Source organism: Mus caroli, unplaced genomic scaffold (assembly GCF_978045245.1).
Source record: "Mus caroli unplaced genomic scaffold, Mus_caroli_1 scaffold_3, whole genome shotgun sequence".
In the NCBI taxonomy this organism is placed as follows: Eukaryota; Metazoa; Chordata; class Mammalia; order Rodentia; family Muridae; genus Mus; species Mus caroli.
Genome location: NW_028227258.1, coordinates 152,611,375 through 152,637,491, shown reverse-complemented (window position 1 = coordinate 152,637,491; position 26,117 = coordinate 152,611,375). Strand labels below are relative to the sequence as shown.

General features: G+C 41.8%; 1 protein-coding gene across 1 annotated transcript in view; it reads right to left on the bottom strand.

Annotated features, from left to right (window-relative positions):
• Positions 1–3,136: 3,136 nt before the first annotated feature.
• Mrps28 (mitochondrial ribosomal protein S28) overlaps positions 3,137–26,117 on the bottom strand; it is a 108,574-nt gene continuing 85,593 nt past the window's right edge. Inside the window, exon 3 of the mRNA XM_021158772.2 lies at positions 3,137–3,393. Coding sequence (XP_021014431.1) covers positions 3,225–3,393 — 169 coding nt within the window. The 3' untranslated portion in view covers positions 3,137–3,224. The remainder of the gene's footprint in view (positions 3,394–26,117) is intronic.

The following is a 26,117-nucleotide window of genomic DNA, read 5'->3' as shown; positions in this document are numbered from 1 at the left end:
GGACCAAGTGTTAAGAAGGTTGAGACTATGATATATATATATATATATTCCAACCATGTCACTGTTATTAAATAGTTTATACTTCAATATTTTCTAAATTGCAGGATTTCTATTTAGTGACTTTCTGTCCTTGAAGCTACTGCAGGTGACAGTTGGCCGAATGTTTTAGTACTGTAACACACTGGTTTCCATACCTACAGCATCCTTCCCCTGTTCAATACTCAATCCTGGAGTCAATGCTACCCCTGGGGATGAGTTCCTACATCAACCAGTCTGGCTCTTCTTGCTTCATAAACCACCACCAAAATGAGAGGTTTACAACAGTAAGCATTGAACTCCTTCGTCTGGAGATTTGGGGTGGTCAGGTTTCAGGCTGTGGGGTCACTGGCTTTGGCTCTACTCTGAGGGTTTGCACAGAGCAAGGCCAAATTCAAAGCATGTTTTAGGTCTGTCTATTCCACAGCCAATAAACTCCTATTAAAAACACTAAGTGACACAGCCTGTCCAATGTCAGAGATGTATGACAGTTTATATAATATTATATATTTAGCCAATATGCATCAGGACATTTTATTGAAACAACAACAAAGCAAAACGTGTTGAGAAGGAACGTAAGGATAAAAACCATGTTGCCGCTGAGAACACTTCTTTTATTTAAATTGAGTAAGAATGTTTGCCCAAAATGACCGTTAATGTTGATAGCCAACTCGCCTGGAGTTGAAATCACTTTAGAGGCACAGCTCTGTCTGAGTCTTTGGGGGTGTTTCCAAAGAGGTTTGACTTAAATTAGATCTCCCTCCTCCGGATAATAGACAGCAGCAGCCCTTGGGTTGAAGGTGCAAACCGTTTTCTCTGCTGTGGACTGTGCATGCAACAAGGGTGCTATGGGGGTGCGTGTGCCCCTCTTCTACCACAGCAACAGCTGCTCTCACGGCCACACTCTCCCCACATGATACACTGCATGTGTAGTGGCTATTCCTGGTTGTCAACTTGACTTATTTGGAATGAACTACAATCCAGAATTGGAAGGCTCACCAGTGACCCTTATCTGGAGGCTTGGAGATCCTTATCTGGATCTTGGTATGGAGATCTTGAGCCATAGTGGCTATGGATTCCAGAAGATTAAATCTCCGAGTTTAAGGAGATTTAATCTGGGCTACACCTTTTATCTGGGATTAAAGGTGTGGTGGAACACACCTTTAATCTGGGCTACACCTTCTGCTGGAGACAATATAAGGACATTGGAAGAAGGGAGTCTAGCTCTTGCTCCTTCGCCTGCTTGCCGTGTGAGACTGAGTAACTGCTAGATCCTTGGACTTCCATTCACAGCTGCGACTGAACCATTGTTGGGAATTGGGCTGCCGACTGTAAGTCATCAATAAATTCTTTTACTATATAGAGACTATCCATAAGTTCTGTGACTCTAGAGAACCCTGACTAATACAGCATGATACTCACAACTTGTGAGCCACTTCCTTAAGTTGATTTTTGTCAAGTATTTTGTCCCAGCAACAAGAAAAATAGCTAGTACATCTCTTTATCAACTAAGATCCCTGTCACAGGTTCCAAGGAGACATGAACTGGGGAAGGGCCACTGTTTGACTTTGTTCATCAAGGAAGATCAGTTTAGATTAACAGCATTTTGCTGCATCCAGGAAATGCACCTCAGTGACAAAGACAGACATTACCTCGGAGTAAAGGGCTGGAAAGCAATTTTCCAAGCAAATGGTCCCAAGAAACAAGCTGGAGAAGCCATTCTAATATTGGATAAAATCGACTTTCAACCAAAAGTCATCAAGAAAGATAAGGAAGGACACTTCATACTAGTCAAAGGAAAAATCTACGAAGATGAACTCTCAATTCTGAACATCTATGCTTCAAATGCAAGGGCACCCACATTCATAAGAGAAACTTTACTAAAGCTCAAAGCACACATTTCATCTCACACAAAGTTAAATCAGGATCAGATAAACCATCTAAACAGTCCCATAACCCCTAAAGAAAGAGAAGCAGTTATTAAAAGTCTCCCAACCAAAAAAAAGCCCAGGACCAGATGGGTTTAGTGCAGAATTCTATCAGACCTTCAAAGAAGACCTATTACCAATACTCTTCAAACTATTCCACAAAATAGAAACAGAGGGAACACTACCCATTTCATTCTATAAAGCCGCAGTTACATTGCATATTCTCCCTTGGAGATGGAACGGTTTCTGTCTAATCAGGAACCTGTTCTTTCATAGAGGACTTCATAAGAAGCTTTTTCCTACTTCTATCATGTTTAATGTTTTAAATAGATTTTTAAAAATGGTTGAGTGCATATTACTTTTAGCTTCAGAAGATATCATGTATATTTAAGAGGCATTTAACTATTATAAATTATTTTGATGACTTAAAAAAATGTCAATACTGAGTTGTATATTTTAAAATAAATTGTTATGTTAATAAAAGAAATAGTTTCAGGTGCTGCACAATATTTTCAATCAAGAAACTATTAGGAATATCCAAGGGCTGGAGAGATGGCTCAGTGGTTAAGTGCACCAACTGCTCTTCCAAAGGTCCTGAGTTCAAATCCCAGCAACCACATGGGGGCTCACAACCATCTGTAATGAGACCTGACGATCTGATGCCTTCTTCTGGTACATCTGAAGACAGCTACAGTGTACTTAGATATAATAATAAATAAATCTTTTTTTAAAAAAAGAATATCCAATATACATATACAAGCTTGATGTTTGCTTCTAAGTGGATGACTGGATGCATCTATACTTGCCTAAGTCAGTGGGAGCTCGATGTTACCTAATGCAACAGTCCTAGAAAAAAAAGGGACAAAAGACAAGCTGAAGCAGAAGACTCTCCCTACACCATCTACATCAAGGCACTTCATGCCTTATTATCCCTAACTATATAGAAGGTATAATCGTGTCTGTCCTTATTAATACATACCTAAAATAATTACTGCAATATTTCAACTTTCTTATCCAAAGGAAATATCTCAAATCACAAGGTCATGCTCTTTGATCTTCCAAAAAGAAAAAGAAATGTTAACTTCCCGATACAACTTTTAAAATAAAAGGGGGGGGGGTGTAAAAAAAGGGGTAGGGGCAGCCCAACATAACCTCGGCAGGGAAGAACAGGATTACTCTTCATTTATTACAACTTTATTCAATTATTTATTTACAGTTTTCTGGGCTCAAAATGGGTTCAAATACAGCAAGCACAGTCTATTACTTGTTGGGTTGCTCCTCTCTTGATTTTGAGTCCCTGATCTCCTGGAGTCCTAAGAGAACTGCATCAGCCTCCAGTATAGTTGTATCTGTGGTCCCACCCAGGAACCTAGATGTCAGCTCAAGATCCAGGAGACGCAGCCGGACCCTGGTGCCCCTCTGGTACTTCCTTAAAAAAAAAAAAAGAAAGAAAGAAAAAAGCTCCATTAATTCTGCAGGTCACACATAAACAGATCTGAAAATGAGATTCAAATTCTAATTTTCATTTTTACTGACTAAGTCTTATAAGTTCACACTGGTATGTGAGAAAAAGTTGTATTTGATTTTCAAGTGTATCAGAATTTTCAATTTGAAGTTGCCTTTAAAGATTTGACTTTTATTGGTTGATTGTATGAATGTATGGTGTATAAGCGTGTTTATGTGGGTAGATTGATAAACTAGCCTGCTTCCATCTTAGACTTGACAGCTGTCTTATAGGAAGGACAGCCTAGATTCATCCCTGTTTGTGATTCACTCTGTTTCTCTAGAACTGGGCTATGGCAGATCTGCTACCTTAGCCACAAATGGCTCTTTCTATAGGCCTGTTCCCGTTTCAAAAGGTTATCAAGACCACCTTGTTGCAATCACCTGTTGTCATGGCCACCTTGTTTTGACCTCCTTGCAACCGTGTCTTTGTTTCAGAAGGTTATTATGACCAACTTGTTGTGCTTATGTAACTCTGCTTTCTTGCATGCCAAATCCCCAACTTGGAAACCCCTACTACTGAACTATAAAGAACACATGTCCCACCCATGTCTAATGCTGATCTCTTGAACCCTGCCTTTAGGGGGAGACAACCTACGTGCACAAGTGAAAAAGCTCACTTAAATTGATTTGGCCATGATATGGATCCCTGTGGGATTAATAGAATGTATATATGTATGCAGGTACATATGCACATGTATGTGTGTGCATCCCTATTGAGGTCAGAGGTCAACGTCAGGCATCTTTCCTAGGTTATTCTCCACCTAATTTTTGAGACAGAGTCATTGAACCAGAGGCTATTCAATAGGCTAGGCTGGCTGGCCAGTGAGTCTCAGGGCTCCATTTGTCTCTAGCTCTGTTCCAGTCAGTGCTACCATACTCAGTTTTTAGGATGCTCTGGGGAGCCAAATGCAAGCCCTTATATATGTACACCTGGCACTGTACTAGTCAGCTTGTCTTCCCAGCTCTCTACTTTTCTGAGCTAGGATACCATGTAGCCCAGGCTGGTCCTGATCCTCTTGCCATTACTTGAAGTGCTAAGAGTACAGCTGTGTACCACCAAATTCAGCTATTTAAATATGTTATACTATAATAAAACAATGTACTCAATTCTGAAAGTCAAACCAGTCAGTTCTTAGAACTATTGTTTATTTTAATGTCACTTATTGTTAAAGACAGTATCAAGAAGGAAAAATTCAGATATTTTTCCTCCTAAAATTGTTTCAAATGAGAAAAACTGTTACAAACACAGCATGGATAAAATTCAAAGTGCAAAGTACTTGACATCTGGGACAGACTATACCAACTGGTACTAAACATAAAAACAGTTGGATAAAACTGAAAGACACTATGTGACATGGAATAAGCCAGACATAGAAAACATTGAATAATCTCATTTCCATGGGAGCTAGAAAGGGTTGAACTCATAGAAATGACAAGGAGGATAGTGGCTGCCAGAGACGGGGTGCCTGTGGGGTGGGAAAGGTGTTCACTGAAGAACACAACAGGTGCAGTTGCGCAGCAGGAATAAGTTCAAAACAGCACAGTGACCACAGCAGTGTTTTATGTGCATAAAAATAGCTGAACGTTAACACCACAGGATGCATACATCTATAAGTGAAGGACTATCTAATAGGACCAAACACTGCATGCATGGCACCAGCAGGTTTTCCCTTTTCTCTCCCCTCTGCCTTGCTAAACCCTTAGCTTAACATCCTTAAAGCTAGCCTCCATGATCTATTCCTGCGACTAAACATCAAGGTCCAGCAAACAAAATTCATTACTGGCTAACCTGCTGTCCAGTCAGGAGTTACTAACTCACCCTGGCACAGACTTCCCATTCTCTCCTTAAAAATCTACTCCTGAAAAAAATACCTGCTGTCTGCTTTCACCCAGCCTGGTAGTGCCCCCTCCCCACTTGCCTTTGTACCGAGTTTGTGGTGGTGGACAGGTGGGGAGAGATGGGGACAGAGCAGCTGAGCAGTTATGAACTGGGAAGAAAGGAGGCTGCTGTTCTTGCTCCTTGGAAAATGATGACTTATACGTCCAGCAATAGGGCCAGTCACAAGGAAGCGCCGGAGGGCCTATGCCTCTTCCTTTGAGAAAAGCGACCACTCACTCGGAGTGGCTGTGAGTGTAGCCCAGGAAGAAGAGCAGTGTGGAAACCACAGCGGGAGGACATGCTCTTCCCTGCCGCTTCTCACCACGAGAACAGTGTGCCAGACTGTGATATACTGCAGAGTCCACCACAACTAGTGCTTTGGTTTGTTTTGGGGGGAGGTTCTTGTTGTTTTTAATTTCTATTTTTATTTTTACTTTCTTTTGAGGGGAGGTTGCAAGGGGGAGGGCAGATACAAAGGGGGTTGGGAAATGAGTGGGATTGGGGTGCAAAACATGACGTTCACAATCAATAAAAAGTAAAACCCACCAGCAGCAGCACCACAACTGCATTAGTAAATTAAGGGGAAGTAAAGCCAGGGTCAGATGAGCTCACACCAGTCAGCACACAGCATCACCAGATGAAAACCGATAGTCACCTGCCCAGTTCTTATTCTTTCCCTGGTGGCGCGCTACGTTCCAGGAAACTTTTACAAAAGATTCCCTTGTACTATTTTTAATTTGAGTCCATGTGTACGTATGTCTGTGTGTGTGAAGTACACGTGTGTGCAGGTGTCTCAGAGGCAAGAGACAGGAAAGCCCTCACTGTGGGTGCTGGGAGTCACACTGAGGCCATCTGCAGGTGCAGCATACGCTTAAGAGCTGAGCCAGCGGTGAAGAATGTTACTCTGTGGTTGAGACTTTCAGGGAACATCATAATAACAAAATGTAATTCCTATGTTCTGTGCAAAGCAATGGTAGATCCCTTTATGCTGCAACTCTTTCTGGTAGAAAATATCATGATTAGTTCATTGATTCCTTTATGGTTTTATTGTCTTGAATCAGCTTCGACAATAAAATATCCATGGAAGGAAAAAATAAAATAAAATAAAAAAAAAGAGCTGAGCCAGCGCTCCAAACTATAAATCTCCAATGAATGAAATACTTCAATTCCAGAGGATCGTTTATTTATTTCCTTATTTATGGAGTGCTGAGAATCAAACACAGGGCCTCATGCGTTCTAGGCAAGTGCTTATTACTAACCTCTGACTATACCAAATTCAGTAACCTTAATATTAAAACGATCTTACAGAAACAGAAACTGTAAAAACAGTATTTTCAGGAAGTTCACTGGGCAGCAGTGTTGGTGAACTGCATGACTACTCCGTCTCTGCACACACTCTGACGTTTGTGCACAGCCGCCAAGTAAACAGTTGAACTGGTTTTGAAGTTAATTGTTTTCTGAGAGTGGAAGTGAATGGTTTTGATTAGAACTCAGGCGCAGTCCCACTTTCTAGCCCCTCTCCTGGGTGAGGCAGAAAATCACACGGTCTGTCTGTACTGAAACTCATTATGGAGGCACCGAGGCTCGAGGCACAAACTTTAAATCCGTAGCACATGGAGTGTCCAGTGCAGCAGTCAATCCCAGGGGCGAGGGCAGGCTCAAGAGGGCCATAGCGCCAACACCAACTCTCGTCTCCTTTAGTGGGAGCTGCAGCTGCGCATGCGTTCCCAGATCCACTTGTCCTCACTGTGCTGCCGCTGCTGCCGCTTGCCGCTTACCGCTGTGAACCTGGGAAAGCAGGGCCTGAAAATGAGGCCGACTAAAGTCCCATGCAACCATCAGACAATTTATACTCTGAGGGTTAAGAGGAATCACATGAGCAAGGTGTTCAATCACAAGGGCAAACCACATGGGCTAAACCAGGTATTTTCACAGAGGCATAAGAGTAACATCAGCTGAAGTCAACTCACTCCTCTCCCCTACACCTGGGAGGAGTACAAAACCTATTCCAAGATCAGTTCCATGTTTGTGAAGACTCTTGCTCACCTGGAGTTCTCTCCAAAGCACTGAGTTCCCTGAATGACTCTATTCTTGGACAGTGTCTCAGCACACTAACAGTGATTGTTCAGTCAGCTTCTGTTCATAGGGACCGTCTTCTCTAGAACATCCAACTCGTTACTTGATTTTGCTCATTATTAAACAACTATTCTTTGACTTAGCCCTTCAGGTCTCATCGTCTCTAGACATTATCTTGGAGCTTGTCTCAGGGTGTGCACCACTCCTTGTACACCTCCTGTCAGCTCTGCTTGGCCCTTTCTTCCAGCCAGTATTTGGTCTTTTGTATCCAGGTGGAACATACCAACTGAGACTCCTTCTCGTTTCCCTCCCCAGAACACAGTGTAGTGTTTGAATTCTCAAGGAAAAAAGGGCTTTGCAGCCAAAGACTTGGGTGCAGATTTAAGCTCTGACACTAATCTTGGGTAAGCTGCTTCCTCTGACCCACAGTTTCTGTCCTATGTCACAGAAGGCGCAATGACTTTGAACATGTGCTGAATATTAAACTGGATAATATGACATAATACAATATATATTAGTACAGGGGCTGGGTAAGGTGGTACATGGTTTTAATCTCAGCATTTTGGAGGCAGAGAGAGGTAGATCTCTGAGTTTGAGACCAGCCAAGCCTACATAGTGAAAGTTTGCCTCAAGAAACCAAGCCATGCCACTTATAGTGGCACACACTTTTAATGCTGGCACTTAGAAGACATAGACAGGTGGATCTCTGTTTATTCCAGGCCAGCCAAACCTACAAAGTAAGACCCTGTCTCAAAACAAACAAAAGTGTAGCCAGACTTTGGCTACTTTGTGGGTTCTTTTTTCTTCAACCCTTCTCCACCCCTTTTCTTTCACCCTTACAACCCTCTAACACAAGATAGGAGAAGAAAAAGGAGAGAGGGGTAAGGGGGTGATATTATTGTTAGATTAATTCCTGCTGATCTTCCTTGTAATGATATTTAATTTCTTCTTCTAGTTTCTTTTTTGGACAACTACGAAACAAACTATAACCAACTAATAAATAACCAACCTACCAATGGGACTCTATCATTTATATACCCTCTGAAGAGTCCCCAGAATCCCAGATGTCACACAATTGCAGAAACTATCTGTAGCTGGCAAAATCATATCCCTGCTAGAGCACAAGACAAATCATAGTCAGCTGCTGTGGACAGTCTGAAGCAGCCCCATATCACACACTGGGATTAAAACAAAACCACATTTCCATAAAATTTCTATGCTTTTCAAACAAAGGTACCAAAATTGTCATTACAAAGAAAGAAGGAAGGAAAGGAAAGGACAGGAAGACTAACCAAACAAAAACCAAAAACACATTACAGAAAATGTGTCTGTACCCTTTCTTTCCATGTACAAGTTATGAATGGCTCCTATAGAAATGTCTGATTCATCAAGAGACACATGCTAGCTACACAGGGTCTGATACCATATTGTATTTATCTCTGTGTATTTTTCCAGAATCTCTGAAAATGCAGTTCAGTTGGTATAGAGCTCGCCTAGCATGCCTAAAGCTTTGATTTTCAATACTGATAAACTGAGTTTATTATGGTGGTGCATGCCTGTAATCCCAGCACGTGGGAGATGGAGGCAGGAGGATCAGTGGTTCAATGTAATAGTTAGCTAATGGAATAGCAAGGTCAATGTCTATCTCAAAAAAGGTACTTAACAGTGGTCACTACAAGGTACACAGCTACAAGGCCACAGATGACCTCGACTGAGGACTGGTATACTTACTTGATCTTCCCGGATACTGCTTGCCATACAGCCTTGCATGCAGTAGCTAACGGATGTTATTTTCTTACCTTCCCCACTCACTTTCAATTTTTACTTATTTTTAAGAACACTACTCTCTGGTGAGCCATAAACTGTGCATCATGGTAGTAGCGACAATGACTTCTGTTTTTAGCAGAAACATTTCAGTGTGTCAGATATATCTGAGAAGAAAGCTTTTTGCTTGCCAACACTGAGGCTGCCACTGAACCAGGGCCTGTCTATATCCAGCTCTCCATGTACGTGGCTCTATGTCACATATGTTAACAATTCCTCGCAGAAAAGTTACACAGAAACTTCAATGGGCTGGAAATCTATGGAGAGCAAGTTTACTCCATTTTAGATGCAGTAAAGTTTAAAAATAAGAACAATTTTGCTTTTGTTTTTATAAATTATGTCAACTCTATAAGTTGTCCCGCTGACCCAGTGAAGGAAAGAGAAACAAAGTTGAGACCTTTGTGTATGCTGAATGACAGTCATCTGATGATGAGCCATGTGTAATTGAATGATGATGAGCGCACACCTGTAATTCCAGGACTAGGGAGGTAGAGCTAAGACCAGTCTGGACTACATGAGACCATGTCTCAGAAAATAAAGTCTGAGAGTTCTAATGACACAAACATTAAAAGAAAATTATATAATCATATATTCTGTGCATTAAACAAAGTACAAAACCCTCTAAAACACTCTGACTTCCACTCTCTGAATGCTTTACTTCCACTTTGTATTTACAGGTATTTCTGTATAACATTACCTTTCCTATTAGCTATAGTTTCCTTAAAGAGCCAGTGACCCGCCCAGTGCCTGAGGACTACTTCCACTTCTTGCAGTCTTTTGACTGGTGCTTTCCACAGACCCCACCCCCAATACTGGAAGCACTGGGGTTTGCTGAACATGCAGAATCATAGATGAAATCTCAGAGAGATCTGGCAAATTTGAGGTGGAACTCTGCAATCTGCTTTTCAAAAGATTCCAAGGTGATTTTTGACAATCTCCTGAGAACAGCTAGTCTAGAATTACCTTTCTTTTATATACAAACAAGCTTGGGACAATACATCCTACACAAACCCACAGGGCTGATAAAACTTTACTGTGACGAGTAAGAGCCAAGTATGTCAGGGATCTACTGTAAATTCTAACAGCACCTATGTATAGGGAAGTGAATGTAAACAGAGTCCTTCCAGTAAAGCCCTCAGGCAGAGGTGGTGGGGCTGCCCTCTCATGGGAATCCCAGGACAAGAAGAGATCAGCACCGTCAACAGGGTACAAAGCCATAGAAACAATGGGGAGCTCTAAACTTTACAATCCTTTATTAAAGAGAAAGAAGTTAACTGTAATGCATTTCTGAGAACTCCGATGTAATGTGAGGCAAGCCTTTAATATTGTGGTTTAAGATAATTACTTATACTACTTAGTTGTCTTAAGCTTTCCATTGTTCCAGATAATGAGATTTAAAAGGAATATGCCAGTAAACGCTTTCCAGACTGTACATGTAGCTCTACATGACTGCTTTACCCAATGACTTTGACCTAAGCATATGGATCCAGTATGTAAAGCACCAGTTAATATGACCTCCAGAACCAGATGACTAGAGCTGGTGCCCAACTCTAGTGCCCTGTGCAACTCTGAGTCCGTGCTTTAGCTCTGTTCCAATTTCCTCACTGCAACATGAGAATAATAGTTATACCTGTCTCCTAGAGTTCCCGTGAACATAAACTGTACAACCACTTACTCTGTCTTTATTAATGCCCATCATCATCACCACCACCACCATCAAAGACCAGATTCTCTACCGAAAGAATCAAAGGCTACAAGAGCCCAGTCATAATAATCTAGTTTACAATTAAATCAGTAAAGAATTTGTAAAGAAAGAAATTTAGAGATTCAATAATTTGCTTAGATTTACATCTTATTCACTGTAATCATATAAATACACCCTTCTTAAAATATAACAATGTTTGGGATTTGTCAACCAATTTCTGGTTGGATTTGAGACCTATTCCAGAGGGGAGACATACATCTAGTACTGTAAATCTGACCAAGAAACCATGGTTGGGGAGCTCGTCAGCCCCCAGGGGAAACTACGACAATGATTTTACTAAATAGACATAGATCACACTGCCATCTAAACTTGTATATCTACACCCATAGCTTCTAGGACTCATGAGATAATTCCTTTGGGCAGGTAATAACTGAATTTGAAATGTGCAGCCACAAGTGGGATGTCAATATTACACGTCTCTCCCCAAAGCTCAAGGACCATTGTGGAATTGGAACAGAGTGACTGTAGGAGTCAGCAAGCCGGGGTGGGGTGGGGTGGGGGGTGGAGTGAGACAGTGTCCTTTGGACAAGACAGTCCCACTGTACTCATGAACTAAGCAGCTGGAGCTACCTGGACAAGATCACATCAGTCAACACTCCAGCATGGGGGGGGGAGAATTAAGGGTGTGTGTGGCAGAATAAAGAGAGGGGAATTGTAAGAAATAGGGGTTATGCTTGTTTGTTTAACATTAAAGGTAGTTAGTGTGACAAGGACTCTTATTTTCAGCACCTTTTTTTTCCCTTTGCATCAGATTGGTTCAAACTCTCACTGATGGGGTGAGGTGCAGGCTCGGCCTATGTCAGAGGTGTGTAAGAGGGAGCCATCCTGGGTAGTTGTGCTGCTATCCCTTGGGTTCTGAGGTACCTTTTCTGCAGAAAGAATTGCCTTGCAGAGTTCCCTTTGCTTTGTGTGTGTTCCTTTTTGTGACCCTGTAATTACTCTGTTGTTTCTAGTATGGGGGATGTGATAGGTCAACCACACTCCAGTGATGGCCCCATATTCATGAGTATATGGACAGCATAAATTAGATTTGGTGGGATAGAAAACCAACCAACTAACCAACCAACAAAATATTAAACACAGGAAAAAAGGACATGCAGTTGTGGAGGGAAAGGGGACTAGAACATAGACCTGGGAGAAAAGGGGAAGAAGTATTTGGGTATACTTTGTATGTGTGTGTTACACTAAAAAAGGAATACAAAGGATTTCTTTAAAAGGAAAAGAATATAAAGATATAAAATAAAAATTGTCTTCTGGTCCACGCCAGCTCCCATGGTCCTCATAGGACTCTCCACAAAAATTAGGATAACTGGTGAGTGGAACACAACATCGGTTCCAATCCAATTGTGACAGGCCTGTGACAGCAGGAGCAAGGACATGGGAGTCCTGCCTGACCAGCAGCTCAGGTTCCTTCTGACTGGTGCTGGTATACCTTGGTTACGAACACACCAGACAGCCCCACACTCCCAGAGGAGACACCACTTCCAGGTGCTGTAACACACCCAGGATCTTAGGATTCCAGGATCCCAGGATAACAGGAGCTTGGTCAAACCAAGATCTCAGGGTCTCAGAAGAAGCTTGACTGCCAAGAACTCTGACACACCCAGAATCTCAGGTTCACAGGAGCCCGCAATCACAGGATCACAGAGAAAGCTGGACTCTGAGGAGTCCTGAATCAACTGGGATTACAGGAAAGACAGGCTCCAATCAGATATAATGAAGGCAGCAAGCATTTGAGATAATCAGGTGGCAAGAGGCAAGTGTAAGAACAGAAGCAACAGAAACTAAGGTTACTTGGCATCATCAGAACCAAACTCTCCCCCACCATAGCAAGTCCTGGATCCACCATCACACCAGAAAAGCAAGACATGGATCTAAAGTCACTTCTCATGATGATGATGGAGGACTTTAAGAAGGAAATAAATAACCCATTTAAGAAATACAAGAAAACACAGGTAAACAGCTAGAAGCCCTTAAAAAGGAAACACAAAAATCCCTTAAAGAGTTACAGGAAAACACTACCAAACAGGTGAAAGAATTGAACAAAACCATCCAAGATTTAAAAATGGAAGTAGAAACAATAAAGAAATCACAAGGGAGACAACTCTGGAGATAGAAACCCTTGGAAAGAAATCAGGAACCATAGATGCGAGCATCAGCAACAGAATACAAGAGATGAAAGAGAAAATCTCAGGTGCAGAAGAATCCATAGAAAACATGGACACAACAATCAAAGAAAATGCAAAATCCAAAAAGATCCTAACTCAAAACATCCAGGAAATCCAGGACACAACGAGAAAACCAAACCTAAGGATAACAGGAGTAGATGAGAATGAAGATTTTCAACCTAAAGGGCCAGTAAATATCTTCAACAAAATTATAGAAGAAAACTTCCCTAACCTAAAGAAAGAGATGCCCATGAAAATATGAGAAGCCTACAGAACTCCAAATACACTGGACCAGAAAAGAAATTCCTCCCAACACATAATAATCAGAACAAAAAATACACTAAATAGGGATAGAATCTTAAAAGCAAGCAGTAAGGGCAAAAGGTCAAGTAACATATAAAGGCAGACCTATCAGAATTTCACGAGACTTCTCACCAGAGACTATGAAAGCCAGAAGATCCTGGATAGACGTTAAACAGACACTAAGAGAACACAAATGCCAGCCCAGGCTAATATACCCAGCAAAACTCTCAATTACCATAGATGGAGAAACCAAAGAATTCCATGACAAAACCAAATTCACAAATATCTTTCCACGAATCCAGCCCTTCAAAGGATAATAAAGGGAAAATTCCAACACAAGAAGGGAAACTACACCCTAGAAAAAGCAAAGTAATCCTTCAACAAACCTAAAAGAGGATAGCAGCAAGAACAGAATCCCAACTCTAACAAGAAAAATAACAGGAAGTAACAATTACTTTTCCTTAATATCACTTAATATCAATGGACTCAAGTTCCCAATAAAAAGACATAGACTACATAAACAGGACGCAACATTTTGCTGCATACAGGAAACCCAGCTCAGGGACAAAGACACTAACACAGAGTAAAAGGCTGGAAAAACAATTTTCCAAGCAAATGGTCCGAAGAATCAAGCTAGAGTCACCATTCTAATATCGAATAAAATCAATTTTCAACCAAATGTTATCAAAAAAGACAAGGAGGAGCACTTCATACTCATCAAAGGTAAAATCTTCAAGATGAACCCTCAATTCTGAATATCTATGCTCCAAATGCAAGGGCATCCACATTCATTAATGAAACTTTAGTAAAGCTCAAAGCACACACTGCACTGCACACAGAAATAGTGGGATACTTTAACACCCCACTCTCATCAATGGACAGATCCTGGAAACAGAAACTAAGCAGAGACACATTGAAACTAACAGAAATTATGAAACAAACGGATTTAACATATCTACAGAACATTTTATCCTAAAACAAAAGGATATACCTTCTTCTCAAAAACTATTCTCAACAATAAAAGAACCTCTGTTGGAATCATCATGCCTGACCTTAAGCTGTACTACAGAGCAATTGTTATAAAAACTGCATGGTACTGGTCCAGTGACAGACAGGTAGATCAATGGAATAGAATTGAAGACCCAGGAATGAATCAACACACCTATGGTCACTTGATCTTTGACAAGGGAGCTAACACCATCCAGTGGAAAAAAGACAGCATTTTCAACAAATGGTGCTGGCACAATGGGTGGTTATCATGTAAAAGAATGCGAATTGATCCATTCTTATCTCCTTGTACAAAGCTCAAGTCTAAGTGGATCAAGGAACTCCACTTAAATCCAGAGACTCTGAAACTTACAGAGGAGAAAGTGGGGAAAAGCCTCAAAAATATGGGCACAGGGGAAAAATTCCTGAACAGAACAGCAATGGCTTGTGCTGTAAGATCGAGAATCGACAAATGGGACCTCATAAAATTGCAAAGCTTCTGTAAGGCAAAAGACACTGTCAATAAGACAAAAAGGCCACCAGCAGATTGGGAAAGGATTTTTACCAATCATAAATCTGATAGGGGACTAATATCTAATAATATATACAAAGAACTCAAGAAGGTGGACTCCAGAAAATCAAATAACCCTATTTAAAAATGGGGTACAGAGCTAAACAAAGAATTCTCAACTGAGGAATACCGAAGGGCTGAGAAGCACCTGAAAAAATGTTCAACATCCTTAATCATCAGGGAAATGCAAATCAAAACAACTCTGAGATTCCACCTCACACCAGTCAGAATGGCTAAGATCAAAAATTCAGGTGACAGCAGATGCTGGTGAGGATGTAGAGAAAGAGGAACACTCCTCCACTGCTAGTGGGATTGCAAGCTGGTACAACCACTCTGGAAATCAGTCTGGCTGTTCCTCAGAAAATTGGACATAGTACTACCGGAAGATCCTGCAATACCTCTCCTGGGAATGTACCCCAGAAGATGTTCCCATTTGTAATAAGGACACATGCTCCACTATGTTCATAGCAGCCTTATTTATAATAGCCTGAAGCTGGAAAGAACCCAGATGTCCCTCAACAGAAGAATGGATACAGAAAATGTGGTACATTTACACAATGGAGTACTACTCAGCTATTAAAAAATGAATTTATGAAATTCTTAGGCAAATGGATGGATCTAGAGGATATCATCCTTAGTGAGGTAACCCAATCACAAAAGAACATACATGATATGCACTCACTGATAAGTGGATATTAGCCCAGAAACTTAGAATACCCAAGATACAATTTGCAAAACACACAAAATTCAAGAAGAAGGAAGACCAAAGTGTGGATACTTTGTTCCTTCTTAGAATGGGGAACAAAATACCCATGGAGTTACAGAGACAAAGTTTGGAGCAAAGCCTGAATGAATGACCATCCAGAGACTGCCCCACTTGGGAATTCACCCCATAAACAACCACTAAACTCAGACACTAGGCAGATGACAACAAGAGCCTGCTGACAGGGGCCTGATACAACTGTCTCCTGTGAGTCTCTGCCAGTATCTGGCAAATACAGAAGTGGATGCTCACAGTCATCCATTGGATGGAGCACAAGGTCCCAATGAAGGAGCCAGAGAAATACCCAGGGAGCTGAAGGGGATTGAAGTCCCATAGAAGAAACATCACTATGAACTAACCAGTACCCCCAGAGCTCCTTGGAACTATACCACCAATCAAAGAAAACACGTGGTGGAACTTGTGGCTCTAGCTATATTTGTAGCAGAGGATGACCTAGTCGGTCATCAATGGGAGGAGAGGCCCTTGGTCCTGTGAAAGCTGTATAGGGGAATGCCAGGACCAGGAATGGGAGTGGGTGGGTTGGAGAGCAGGGGGAGGGGAGAGGGGATAGGGTATTTTCAGAGGGGAAACTAGGAAAGGAGATAACATTTGAAATATAAATAAAGAAAATATCTAATAAAAATATATCTATTTAAAATATTACAAACATCTTCATAATATTTAGACTTAACTCTTGATCGCTCTTCCCCTTACTTTTTTTGTTCTACTAAAATTGAATAAAATATAAATACCCACTTTTAACTTTAAAAATAAAATAAAATGAAAATAAAAATTTCTTTCACTATGAATGCTGGAGTTTGAGAATAAAGCTAGCCCTGAACAAACACAAGAATGCCTCAGAGAAGGCACTGAGCAGCTCACACCCCAGCAGCAGTCACAAAAGAGTGGAGCCAAGCACACGCTGTAAAGCAAGGGGCAGAGGGCCCACCTGCTCTGAGGCTTTGCAACAGTGGCTTGGGGAACTCTTCCTCGCCTCTCACCTCCCTTGCTTCTTAAGTCTTGACAGAGACCGAGCTGAGCCTTTTGTGAATCTGCTTGGAATTTAGCACACAGAAACTCTTGTGAGAGTGGGGTATTTATCCCATAGGTTCATTATTAGTTTTCGCAAAGAGTCTTTTACTCAGTATCCTTTCAAATTGGCTATAGAACTGTAGATCTATCTTCTAGCCTCCTTATAACTTTATAGACTCAAACCTCTTTTTCATCGTCTTACTAAATTTAAGTGGTAACCTGTGGATCCTGATTCACTAAGTGCCACAGGGGTTCCCAAGACCATCAGAAAAGACAGAGATTTACATCACAAATCATAACACTACTAAAATTACAGATATGAAGTCGCAACAAAAATAATGTCACAGTTTGGGGTCACCACAGCATGAGGAGCTATACTAAGGAGTCCCAGCATGGTTCAGGCTGAACATCTCTGGTATAATCTAAGGACTCAGGGGGTACTTGGATGATGGCCTTGAAGGACAGACTTAGCTACTGGAAGAACTTGTCTCAAAAACAACTAACAAGCCCTAAAAACACAAGGCCCAAACATACTTGTGAGTGGTTCCACCTTACAGCATGACTTAGCCATCTGACTGTAGCTGTATCTCCAACAGCCACAATGCAAATCAGACTGTTGGAGGGAGGGAGGGAGGGTGGGAGGGAGGGAGAGAGAGAGCATAATTCAGCCTGCTGCTGTTGACCTATGTCACTGTTCTCTAATGCAAACTCGCTTACTTTCAACTATTAACAACGAATTACATTGTTAAAACACTGTCTTAGTCAGGGTTTCTATTCCTGCACAAACATCATGACCAAGAAGCAAGTTGGGGAGGAAAGGGTTTATTCGCCTTACACTTCCATGCTGCTGTTCATCACCAAAGGAAGTCAGGACTGGAACTCAGACAGGTCAGGGAGCAGGAGCTGATCCAGAGGCCATGGAGGGATGTTCTTTACTGGCTTGCCTCCCCTGGCTTCCTCAGCCTACTCTTATAGAACCCAAGACTACCAGCCCAGGGATGGTCCCACCCACAAGGGGCCTTTCCCCCTTGATCACTAATTGAGAAAATGCCTTACAGTTGGGTCTCATGGAGGCATTTCCTCAACTGAAGCTCCTTTCTCTGTGATAACTCCAGCTGTGTCAAGTTGACACAAAAATAGCCAGTACAATTGACCCCTTGTCAACTTGACACACAAACACATCACTAGTAAGCCTCAACCCTTACATTCTTACTCATCCCCAAGATCTAAATAACTTTAAAAGTCCCACAGTCTTTACATATTCTTAAAATTTCAATCTCTTTAAAATATACATCTCTTTTAAAATCCAAAGTCTTTTTACAATTAAAAGTCTCTTAACTGTGGGTTCCACTAAAACAGTTTCTTCCTTCAAGGGGGAAAATATCAGGGCACAGTCACAATCAAAGCAAAACTCAATCTCCAACCGTCGAACGTCTGGGATCCAACTCACTATCTTCTGGGCTCCTCCAAGGGCTTGGGTCACTTCTCCAGCCATGCCCTTTGTAGCACACATGTCGTCCTCTAGGCTCCAGATGCCTATACTCCACTGCTGCTGCTGCTCTTGGTGGTCATCTCGTGGTACTGGCATCTCCAAAACACTGCATGACCCCTTCAGTCCTGGGCCTTCAATTGCAACTGAGGCTGCATCTTCACCAATGGCCTTCCATGGCCTCTCACAGTGCCGAGCCTCAGCTGCTCTGCATGACCCCTTCATGCCTTCAAAACCAGTACCACCTGGGTGATCCTTACACATTACCAAGTCCCACTGCAGAAGGAGTACAACCTTGCCTATCTCTGGAACACAGCCTCTTTGTGCTTTCAGAAAACACTTCCCAGAAGATGTCACCTCAACGATGCTGGTCTCTTCTTAATCACCGCTAATTTCTTAGCTCCAGCTAACCAGCATCAATAGTCCCAGTAATGCAAAGTTTTTGCTTTAGTAGTTCTGGTATCTTGTTAATCACAGCTGATTCTTCAGCCCCAGCTAACCAGAACTACAAAATCTTCACAATCAAAACAGCAATGGCCCTGAAAAGTCTTTAATTTTCCCTCTGAAATTTCACAAACCAGACTTCCATCTTCTGCACTGTTCTCAACATTATCTTCCAAGCTCCTACACAACATCTGACAGAGCTCTTAATAACGAATGGATCTTCAAGCCCAAAGTTCCAAAGTCCTTCCACAGTCCTCCCCAAAACATGGTCAGGTTGTCACAGGAATACCCCACTCTGCTGGTACCAATTTGTCTTAGTCAGGGTTTCTATTCCTGCACAAACATCATGACCAAGAAGCAAGTTGGGGAGGAAAGGGTTTATTCGCCTTACACTTCCATGCTGCTGTTCATCACCAAAGGAAGTCAGGACTGGAACTCAGACAGGTCAGGGAGCAGGAGCTGATCCAGAGGCCATGGAGGGATGTTCTTTACTGGCTTGCCTCCCCTGGCTTGCTCAGCCTGCTCTCTTATAGAACCCAAGACTACCAGCCCAGGGATGGTCCCACCCACAAGGGGCCTTTCCCCCTTGATCACTAATTGAGAAAATGCCTTACAGTTGGGTCTCATGGAGGCATTTCCTCAACTGAAGCTCCTTTCTCTGTGATAACTCCAGCTGTGTCAAGTTGACACAAAAATAGCCAGTACAAACACTATATTGCTTAATTTGTTTTAATTAATTAAAAGAAAGCTCCAGATGCCAGTGTGACAGAAACTTTATATTCTGCATCAGAACCACAGGACAATACTGGCTACAGGTAAGCAGGGCGAGTCCAGTGAGAGCACTCATTACTCAGCGGCTCCCTTTACAAGGCCTGCCTTTCTCTGTTAACATCAAGTGCTTCTTCTGCCGGTTCCTGAACTCGCTGTACACAGATGCCTTGCCTCCCTCTGCATTCCACTCTGCAGTTCTCACACCACACTCTGCCCTTCCTGCCTGTGTGTCTGTGGAGCACAAGGACAACTACATCTGGCTTTATATTTCTGCACTAAGAGAATGGCTTAAGGAAAAGATGGCTCAGTGGTTAAGAACACTGGCTTCCAGAGGATCCAGGTTCAGTTCCCAGCACCCAGACGGCAGCTCACTCTGTCGGTTAACTCCAGTTCCAGGAAATCTGACACCCTCACACCAATGCACCTAGAATTAAAATTAAACAATTTAAGAAAACAAAACCAAACCCCATAGTTTGACAGCTTTCCTCTGAAGCAGACATTCTTTCCCACACCAGCCAGTACCTGCTATTGCTGGTTCTCACCTGCTTACCATATTAGATCCCTCTGATGCTCTTCAATATAAACACAGAAGATGACACAAAGCTAGCAGACCTCACTATCCAGAGACAAAACTGCAAGGACAATTACCTGCCCCTCCAATCACAGCTCTTTGAGGCTTTAAAGCAGTCTGAACTCGTTAGCCACGTAAGTTTTTAGCTCAGCTGCACAAAACCTTTCAACTTCTTGTCACTTTCTCACAATCCCAGAGACTGTTCTAAAGCACAGGAACAGGCTATTGCTGCACAAGAATCAGACTCGGGAAACACAGAATCCGTGGGAGCTGTGATTATTTTCTATTTAAAAACTATCACCTGGACATGGTGGAACATCTCAGATCAGAAGTTGGACACTAGTTTGGACACACAATCAGTAAGACCAAACTACCAAATTTAGAGTGACAAGCAAACACTTAAGACAGGGACGAAGCGAGACTTCTCCATCAAAATCAATGGGTACAGGTGGTGTTTCTGCACATGAGAAAAGCTTCCCAAGTATGTCTGCGTCTCTGGACTCTGTTCAGGGCATTGGTTCATATCGGAAGACAGTCAGTCTCCAAGTGTTACAACTGAACTCTAAGTGATTCATGGTGTAATCTTATTTAGTTTATGCTTTAATTTTTCTAACAAGCACATGCTATTTATGTAGGCCAGCATGAGAACTGAACGTTTTAAATATCAAACGAGAGGTGCAAAACTTTTGCCGGGCGTGGTGGCACACGCCTTTAATCCCAGCACTCGGGAGGCAGAGGCAGGCGGATTTCTGAGATCGTGGCCAGCATGGTCTACAAAGTGAGTGCCAGGACAGCCAGGGCTATACAGAGAGAAACCCTGTCTCAAAAAAAAACAAACAAACAAAAAAAAAAAAACCAACCCAACCAACCAAACAAAAAAAAAACCTTTTTCCATTATGAAAACTAGGGATTTACATTCATCTAAACAAAAGGCTGAATCCTCTTAGCTTGGATGGGTTTACTTCAGTTGAGGCTGTGTTTTCATGCCCATAAGAAATGAGATTTTTGAGTGGGGAGGCCTGGCGGGAGTGTAATGGGGCATCCTCTTGGAGATGGGGGGGGGGACGGCGGAGAATGGGATGAAGAACTGTGGGAGGTGGACTGGGAGGGGGACAATGACTGGACTGTAAAAAGAATAAAAGTAATAATGAAAAAAAAAAACAACTGAGATCTTTGACGCCACACACACAGCGCTCCAGAACCAGCACTCTAGTACATATAAGGGTTGGATCTTCTTTTGATTATCTCATCCCTACAACACCCTAAGGGCACCTAAGTTTTTCTTTTACAGTTGTTTCTTTTCTGTGTGTACATGCACACATGTGGACATTACAGGATACCTGCACACATCATGGCCGAACCATCCTACCTGCCTAAGAACACTTTTTCATGGTAAAAGCGGTTTCAAGATTCCTACCTAACTCTGCACTGTTAAAATGAACATCAGTTGGAGTTTATTAAGCAAACATTCTACTATGCATTAAAGTAATGTTGTGGTGAGAGGAGGGGGGAAGTTAAAGAAAAGGAGAGTTTTGCCCATCATGGCAAGGGTGGATGGGTATGGAGTCTTAAGAGACCGTGTCACATTTATGTCTTAACCATAGCCATCTACACACTTGGCTTTGAAGTTACACTGTTCAGAGGGTTTAAAATACTCCAGTCAAAGCTTTACAGAGAAAAGCTTTAAATGCACACTCATTGTTAGTTTGGTTTTTGCCTCTGTAAATGAGTTGCTTATTTCATAAGCTTTGTTGAGGTGGGAGCAGTAATAGGAAACAGAGGCAGGGTAGGGAAGTAGAGAAGCAAAGGGGCAGAAGTGTCCTGAGTCACACTCACCAGGGTGATGTGTTAAGATTCCAGTTAAGAAACTCTCTCCCTCCCCTCACAGACTTACAGTCAGGATTTGGCAAGAGCTAGTAACAACACGTTTGACCCTTGCTGATGCTTGCCCTGCAAATTCCCAACTCTGGGAAACAGTCCAGCACCTGCACTTTATTGGAACTAGAGAAACAGAAAGCACTGCCTGGGGTATAACTTTGGAGTGGAGTGCTTCTCTAGGTAGGCAAACCGTCGACGTTCTTTCTCCCTTGGTTTGTAACTGGAGGAGAAACCTGGAAGAACTCAGACATGCATACTTTCCTACCACTCTGCTACTCAGTACTCAGTTCATGTCCAGGAGGCACTTCTGAACTACTGTACTTCACACCACTATCCAATCAGAATTTGTAGATTTCAGGAAGAAGCCACTTTCAAAGGCCATCGCAAACAGCTGCAACTTATTCTACAGAGGGGCATGTGTGTGTGTGTGTGTGTGTGTGTGTGTGTGCGCGCGCGCGCGCGCGCGCACACTCTCATGAACACGCGCATGCACTCGAAGGCCCTCGGTGGTATCATTGGGTGTTATCACTCCACCACCTGTCCTTGTGCCCTCACCTTGACTTTCAGTCTCAAAGCCCAAGGAACAACCTAGAGTTGATGTGTGCTGTTTAGTATAGAGATAGAGTTTTCTCAAGGAATGAGGAACGGGCATGGTTACAGGGTGACTAGGGCCTTACACTCAGCAGCTGAGTTCTTTGTTTCTATCTGAGGCAAGAAGGCAGTTCAGGGTAGATTAGTATTTCCAGGGTGGAGTGCTAAGAGCATATAAATACTGGCAGGAGTCAAGTATCCTTGAAATAAAGATCAAAGTGACAACTATACTCAGTCTCTGAACAAAATCACAAGGCACATATTTATGATTTAAAATAGTAAATAAAAGGGCTCTGATTTTCTCTCAATGGAAACAGGAGGTGCTAACACAATTTTCTTAGGATTAGACAATGATATTATATTAAGCCGTTTATTATCTATAAAACAACATTCAAATCATAAAGTTCTAACTGAAGGGTATTTGGTATATTTTGACAAATAGAATGGTCTCTGAACAATTTTTCAGGCTCTTAAAATAAAGCAAAATAGGGTAGAAGAGTGACTTAATTTTCTTTCCTTGCCACCAAAGGCGCTTTATCTGCTCAAGAGATGAAGAATAAACCTGTGATCCTAAGAGTAATCCAAGTATGATGGCAAGTCTGTAATCCCAGTTCTTGGGAGATAGAGGGGGAAAACTCAGTAATTCAAGATCATGGTTAGCTACATGGGAAGTCTGTAGCCTGTTTTGAGTACAGAAAACTTGTCTATCTATAAATAAATAACAACAAAAACCTTCAAAGCTATTCCTCTGGACATGTATGGTTAACACATGTCAAAATGCTAACACTCAAGTGGTAGAGGCAGGAGGATCACTGCAAGTTCAAGGCTAACCTGATCTACATAGTGAATTTCAGGCGCTCCAGGGCTATACAGCAAGAACATATAAATAAAACAAAACAAAGCACATCACAACAGCCCAAAGACGTAGCTGAACATGGCACTTCATGCCTGTAGTATCAGTCCTAGAGAGGCTGAGGCAGAAGTATCACAGGATATTTGAGGCAATTCTGGCTACATACTAAAGTCCAGGCTCATGTAGCCCATAGAACCAGCGTCTGTTTCCCCTCCCTACCCTCAAAGCCCCGGCAACAACAAAAGGGGGCTAGCAACCACAGGGGAAAGCACTGTGACACGGATGATCTAAACAGAAAACACTGCACAGATCCATAAAGAGCGTTCAAAGTGTAATCACAGCATGCCATATTAGAGGTAGGCACACACGCAATGGGTTCCCTTAGTGTAGAAATTCGAGAACTCTAAGAAGCCCGGCTGACATTTATGCTGCTTTTATAGACAGAGTGGAACTCACCCAGGAAAACAAAAAGAAAATTCAGACTCACTCTGTGAGAGCAAGTCATGGTCCTCCAACCATCGCCTGAAGAAGCTCTTCATGGACTGAGTGCAGGAATAATTACTGTTTGCCTGGCCCATTTAGCCATTAAAGGTCTTCTCTGAGATAGGCTCCCATTATTGTCTTGAACTGCTATTTAAATCTTTTGTTAGCAACAACTTTTAATAAGTACATTCCTTGTTTATTAACTGTAGGTCTCCTTGTGGCAATATTTGGTGAATTCTTCAATGGAGAAGGAACTCAGTGAATGAATGTTGTTTTGATTTGATGAAATTAGAAGCTATAAAAGAAAGTATTTAGATGTGAGAACAGGAGGAGCCTTCTACCCTGGTTGCAACTTCTCACTGTTTTCACTGGTTCCCTCTTTTGAATCTCATCCCCTGTTAAAACAGTTGACTTGCATCTGACTCTTACAAGGCTTAAACTCTCTTTATAAACCCAACTTTCAATCCAGCAAACCTATCTAATTAGAGGTGAGCTTAGAGTTCCCAGTCTCTATTACTTTTTATAGTCTCCTGTCCCTTCCTGTTTGAATTTTATGTAAGCATTTAAAGGGCCATAAAAATTTATTCAACAATACACATAACTCCAAAAGGGGAATAATTCAAAAGACATTTAATTATCAATCCCCAAAGTTTGCACATTAACCTTAAAATACAGTTAACAAATAAGTTGCCATCTGGTAATCAAGCGCTCTGTGAGAGACCAGGGCTGATGAAGGTGTTCTCTCACCTTTGCTCTCAGTGCCTAGGTCATACATGTGGTCTGTATGTTTCACAAGCTAATATTTAAACAGAACACTATACATGCAAATAAAGACCCTCCAGGATGTAACACACGTGTTCATGTAACTTTGTAACCAAGTCTTATGTTAAAACAAGAGGCTGAGGAGGAACAGCTCGGCTCTAATGCTCCGTGACAACCCCAGAGACATTAGCAATTATCCAGGAAAAGCATCTCCATTCATACAGCAGTTACAGCCCTCACTCGACAGTCACAAACCCTCCTGTCAAATTGATTATATCAATGAGTTGCTAAAAACCCATGCTTACAGAAGTCCTCTGATGTCCATGCCCAGGAGGGGCTCTGTGACGGCAACTACGCCAACTCTACCTTTTTAACAGTTTGCCAAGATGAGGGTGTTATTAGCCAGGCTTGGCTGAAACAATCCATCTCTCGCTCACAAAGCTACTTTAATGTACTGTCTCTATTGAAGATCACAGTATCCAACAGTAGCCTGTGACACTCTCCCACCACAGGCCACACTTGTTTCTAACAATGAAGCCTCGCACACTACCCCTGCAGGAGCCGACCCTGACCAGGGCTATGTGGCTGCCAAGGGGACATCTGTGAGTGCCACCATACAGAAAACTGGCCCTTTTCTTCTCTCTTACTTTTTTATTTTCCAGACAATAAACTGTGTGACTGCTTGGTGAGGAGAGGAGCTTTCCCTGCCCTTCCTCTTCCCTTTTGTTTGTTTGTCCATTGGACACACAGTCAACTACATCTGCCACCCACCAATCCGTGTTCAGACAGAGAAACACAGGCGAGGTTGGTTTCTGACCTCATAACTTTTACAGTTAAGTTCAGCTAAAGAATGCTGACTTTAAAGACAAAGATAACAAAAACATGTTAACAAAAGGAAGCTAATTCTGAGAATATTGTAGAACTTCATTTATATCTATTGAGTGAAAAATCCTGATAAAACAAGTAAAAAAAAAAAAAAAAAAAGAATATACTCTCAAGAGGAAGAACCCTGCAAATCATGTTTCTCTGAAGAATATATACAACGTGAGCTAATATTTCATAATAAAATCTCATTTTGGTATTTTGAATCAAAACAGATTTTTCTGTTATGTTTACTTTACCTCAGATTAATCACTCAGTTTAACATAAAATAACTAGACGTACAAGAGGCAAATGACTGAAGATCTGACTAGGCTACCCCTAGGCCTACTGAATGAAAAGGGGAATTCAAATGTGTAATAAATATGTGCACCATATAGCCTGTTACATCCAAAAAGTAGCTGACAAAACATTCTTTATGAGATCAACTCATATGAAAGATAATATATGCTGGCTTAGAAAAAAAAAACAAACAACAATTATTTCATGGTTGTGTGACAACACATTTCTCTGTAATAAATATGTTCTTAGAAAAAAAATCTCTTCATTATTGCCTCT